The sequence below is a fragment of the Conger conger genome, chromosome 1 (assembly GCF_963514075.1).
Source record: "Conger conger chromosome 1, fConCon1.1, whole genome shotgun sequence".
Classification (NCBI taxonomy): Eukaryota; Metazoa; Chordata; class Actinopteri; order Anguilliformes; family Congridae; genus Conger; species Conger conger.
The window spans coordinates 96,217,687-96,223,255 of record NC_083760.1 but is presented as its reverse complement, the minus strand read 5'-3'; the positions used below and the strand labels follow the sequence as shown (position 1 = coordinate 96,223,255).

At 51.9% G+C, this 5,569-nt stretch overlaps 1 protein-coding gene across 1 annotated transcript in view; it reads right to left on the bottom strand.

Annotated features, from left to right (window-relative positions):
* The window catches only part of LOC133108596 (uncharacterized), a 51,889-nt gene that overhangs the window by 26,431 nt on the left and 19,889 nt on the right, over positions 1-5,569 (bottom strand). The window contains exons 15-18 of the mRNA XM_061218235.1: positions 5,074-5,224; positions 4,079-4,251; positions 1,842-2,202; positions 1,271-1,453 (exon numbers count right to left, since the gene is read on the bottom strand). Of these exons, the coding sequence (XP_061074219.1) occupies positions 1,271-1,453; positions 1,842-2,202; positions 4,079-4,251; positions 5,074-5,224 (868 nt within the window). The remainder of the gene's footprint in view (positions 1-1,270; positions 1,454-1,841; positions 2,203-4,078; positions 4,252-5,073; positions 5,225-5,569) is intronic.

The following is a 5,569-nucleotide window of genomic DNA, read 5'->3' as shown; positions in this document are numbered from 1 at the left end:
ACTTTTGTTTAAAAGATACTTTTAACCAAAGCAACTTACAAAAGTGCATTTCACATATGCCTTCTGTAATATCTGTTAATTTAACAAATACATATAACATAATATTCTCTGTTAACATAATAATCACTTTAAATCCGTTTACTGATTGCAAAGAATATGTTTTCTGAAAAACAGGTTACAGATTACCAATCATAATCACTTTACTAAACAATGGATTATTGACTACCAATAAATCGTGACTGATTAGCAATATAATCACTGCTCAATAATAGGTTATTGATTACCATGTAGGGCAGTGTATAGGAGGTTAATGATTACCTTGCAGGCCAGTGTATATCAGGTTATTGATTACCTTGCAGGGCAGTGTATATCTGGTTATTGATTACCTTGCAGTGCAGTGTATGGCAGGTTACTGATTACCTTGCAGGCCAGTGTATATCAGGTTATTGATTACCTTGCAGTGCAGTGTATGGCAGGTTATTGATTACCTTGCAGTGCAGTGTATATCAGGTTATTGATTACCTTGCAGTGCAGTGTATATCAGGTTATTGATTACCTGGCAGTGCAGTGTATATCAGGTTATTGATTCCCTGGCAGTGCAGTGTATATCAGGTTATTGATTACCTGGCAGTGCAGTGTATATCAGGTTATTGATTACCTGGCAGTGCAGTGTATATCAGGTTATTGATTACCTGGCAGTGCAGTGTATATCAGGTTATTGATTCCCTGGCAGTGCAGTGTATATCAGGTTATTGATTACCTGGCAGTGCAGTGTATATCAGGTTATTGATTACCTGGCAGTGCAGTGTATATCAGGTTATTGATTCCCTGGCAGTGCAGTGTATATCAGGTTATTGATTCCCTGGCAGTGCAGTGTATATCAGGTTATTGATTACCTGGCAGTGCAGTGTATATCAGGTTATTGATTACCTGGCAGTGCAGTGTATATCAGGTTATTGATTACCTGGCAGTGCAGTGTATATCAGGTTATTGATTCCCTGGCAGTGCAGTGTATATCAGGTTATTGATTCCCTGGCAGTGCAGTGTATATCAGGTTATTGATTCCCTGGCAGTGCAGTGTATATCAGGTTATTGATTACCTGGCAGTGCAGTGTATATCAGGTTATTGATTACCTGGCAGTGCTGTGTATATCAGGTTATTGATTACCTGGCAGTGCAGTGTATATCAGGTTATTGATTACCTGGCAGTGCAGTGTATATCAGGTTATTGATTACCTGGCAGTGCAGTGTATAGCAGGTTATTGATTACCTGGCAGTGCTGTATTTGCAGTGACATAGGGCTGGCCTGTGGGGGCGCTGGCGAGCGACACCACATTAGCGATGACGGGCGTGGCCTCCTTGGAGGCGTAGATGGGGAGGAGAGGCAGAGCTGCAGGAGCTGCGGCGGGGGGGGGCAGGGGGGCCAGACCAGCAGGAACGGCACCTGTGGGAACTGGGTGGGGGGGGGAGATAATCACTGCAGTGTACAGTAGGGCCAGGCAGTATACCACAGCGATAACTATCAACATTGTCTTTTACTCAAAAGTGGTCGGAAACGAATGAAAATTCAGCATGACTCAATAACAGCAGCCCTCACACTCACGCTCTGACATGTATAGGATCAATGATCAACATTATATGATATATATATGATTATCATTATAGAGTTGAGTCATGGGTTTTACCGGCTGAGATCTGATTACGTTAGCAAGCAAGGTAGCTAGTGCTAATTCAAACTGAACCCTTCATGCCCCAGGCTGGTAGGCTAGGCTTTGGTTTTACTGTCATTTATCCAAGTCATCCAACCCCATCAATCAAATACAGAACTATAAATGACTTACTGTGTGCAGGGAGGGCAATGGCCCCTGACATCAGGCTGTGCTGCTCGTAGGTGCAGGTCTGGGCGGGATGTTGTTGCTGCTGGTCGTAGGTGCAGGTCTGGGCGGGATGTTGTTGCTGCTGGTCGTAGGTGCAGGTCTGAGTGGGGTGTTGCTGCTGCTCGTAGGTGCTGCTCTGGGTGGGGTGTTGCTGCTGCTCGTAGGTGCTGCTCTGGGTGGGGTGTTGCTGCTGCTGGTAGGTGCTGCTCTGCTGGTGGCTAAAGAGCAGCAGACAGGACAGGTTGCAGAAGTGCTTCATCTCCCCCAGCCACTTCTGCGCCTCCTGGAGTTTCCCCTGCCGCTGGCACCAGTCACACTTCGCCATCTGGGGGAGCAGGGGCACCGTCACACAGCTACACCCACATACCCCACACACCTCCACCCACACACCTACACACCTACACCCACACACCCCACACACCTCCACCCACACACCTACACACCTACACCCACACACCCCACACACCTACACACCTACACACCTACACCCACACCCACACCCACACACCTACACCCACACACCTACACACCTACACCCACATACCCCACACACCTACACACCTACACACCTACACCCACATACCCCACACACCTACACCCACACCCACACACCTACACACCTACACCCACACCCACACACCCACACCCACACACCTACACCCACACACCTACACACCTACACCCACATACCCCACACACCTACACACCTACACACCTACACCCACACACCCCACACACCTCCACCCACACACCTACACACCTACACCCACATACCCCACACAGCTACACACCTACACCCACATACCCCACACACCTACACACCTACACACCTACACCCACACACCCCACACACCTCCACCCACACACCTACACCCACACCCACACCCACACACCTACACCCACACCCACACACCCACACACCTACACCCACACCCACACCCACACCCACACACCTACACCCACACCCACACAGCTACACCCACACACCCCACACAGCTACACCTACACCCACACACCTACACACCTACACCCACACCCACACACCCCACACACCTACACCCACACACCTACACCCACACACCTACACCCACACACCTACACCCACACACCCACACACCCCACACACCCACACCCACACACCTACACCCACACACCCCACACACCTACACCCACACACCTACACACCTACACCCACACACCCACACACCCCACACACCCACACCCACACCCACACACCTACACCCACACACCCCACACACCTACACCCACACACCCCACACACCTACACCCACACACCTACACCCACCTACACCCACACATCTACACCCACACACCCCACACACCTACACCTACACCCACACACCCCACACACCTACACCCCACACACCTACACCCACACACCCCACACACCTACACCCACACCCACACCCCACACACCCACACCCACACACCCCTACACCCACACCCACCTACACCTACACCCACAGACCCCACACACCTACACCTACACCCACAGACCCCACACACCTACACCCACACACCCCACACACCTACACCCACACACCCCACACAGCTACACCCACACACCCCACACACCTACACCCACACCCACACACCCCACACAGCTACACCCACACACCCCACACACCTACACACCTACACCCACCACACACCTACACACCTACACCCACACACCTACACCCACACACCTACACCCCACACAGCTACACCCACACACCCCACACACCTACACCCACACACCTACACACCTACACCCCACACAGCTACACCCCACACACCTACACCCACACCCACACCGCTACACCCACACCGCTACACCCACACCCCACACACAGCTACACCCACAGCCCACACACAGCTACACCCACACCCCACACACAGCTACACCCACACCCCACACACAGCTACACCCACACCCCACACACAGCTACACCCACACACCCCACACAGCTACACCAACCCACCCCACACAGTTACACCAACACAACACCAACCAACCCCACACAGTTACACCAACACACCTCACACAGATACACCAACACACCATACACAGGTATACAGGTAGCTCACTGATTAAGTAAAGGGAACAGCCCTTTGATACATAAATCATAGCACCTAATACTCATCTTAATGCTGTCGTGCTGCTATGACTGACTGGGACTGGAAGTGCTGGTTCTGACCTGGTAGAACAGCACGGTGTACAGCGCCATGCACTCCTCCCTGCAGAACTCCTCCAGCTTCCCGCCGAAGTGGTTCTGGATCATCTTCTGTGCCGTGCTGGTGCAGTACGCACAGGTCCGACACGGGTTCCCCGTGCGCTTCGCCAGGTCGTGCTTAAACAGCAGCTTACAGCCTGAAACACAGACAGACACAGTGACCGAGCCAATCAATCAATCAATAACCTAACTGAGTGAGGGGGAGGGGGCGAGAGACTGTGTGAGAGTGTGAGTGTGAGTGTGAGTGTGAGTGTGAGAGAGAGAGAGAGAGAGAGAGTGAGTGTGAGTGTGAGTGTGAGAGAGTGAGAGAGAGAATGACAGAGGGAGGGAGTGAGAGGGAGAGAGTGTGAGTGTGAGTGTGAGTGTGAGTGTGAGTGTGAGAGAGAGAGAGAGAGAGAGAGTGAATGACAGGGGGAGGGAGAGAGAGAGGGAGAGAGTGAGGGAGTGAGAGAGAGAGTGAGGGAGAGGGAAAGGGAGAGGGAAAGGGAGAGAGAGGGAGAGAGTGAGGGAGTGAGAGAGAGAGTGAGGGAGAGAGTGAGGGAGAGGGAGAGAGAGAGTGAGAGAGAGAGTGAGGGAGAGGGAGAGGGAGAGAGAGAGTGAGAGAGTGAGGGAGAGGGAGAGGGAGAGAGAGAGAGAGAGAATGACAGAGGGAGTGAGAGAGAGAGAGAGAGTGAGGGAGAGGGAGAGGGAGAGAGAGAGTGAGAGAGAGAGAGTGAGAGAGAGAATGAGGGAGTGAGAGAGGGAGTGAGAGAGGCAGAGGGAGAGGGAGAGGGAGAGGGAGAGAGAGAGCGAGAGAGAGAGGGAGAGAGAGAGTGAGAGAGAGAGTGAGAGAGAGGGAGAGGGAGAGAGAGAGTGAGAGGGAGAGAGAGAGTGAGAGAGAGAGAGTGAGAGAGAATGACAGAGGGAGGGAGAGAGAGAGAGAGAGAGAGAGAGAGAGTGAGAGAGGTGATGTAACTGACCCTCACTGCAGAAGGCACGGTCCACTCGGTTGAACTTGATCACATCTCGGATCATCTTGTCGAGCTTGCAGTACTCACAGCGCGCAGTCACAAAGTTCACCTTCCTGTAGGCCTCTGTGCACTGCCTTCCACAGAAGAGCTGCATCTGGCCCTGGAACAGAAAGAACTTTACTCAAACACACTCTCACTCTCACACAGGAACAGAAATAACTTTACTCAGACACTCTCACACACACGGGAACAGGAAGGGCTTTACTCAAACACACACAGATGGCGGATGGCAGTAGGCAGTAAGATGGCGGATGGCAGTAAGATGGCGGATGGCAGTAGACAGTAAGATGGCGGATGGCAGTAGACCGTAAGATGGCGGATGGCAGTAGACAGTAAGATGGCGGATGGCAGTAGGCAGTAAGATGGCGGATGGCAGTAGACAGTAAGATGGCGGATGGCAGTAGGCAGTAAGATGGCGGATGGCAGTAGGCAGTAAGATGGCGGA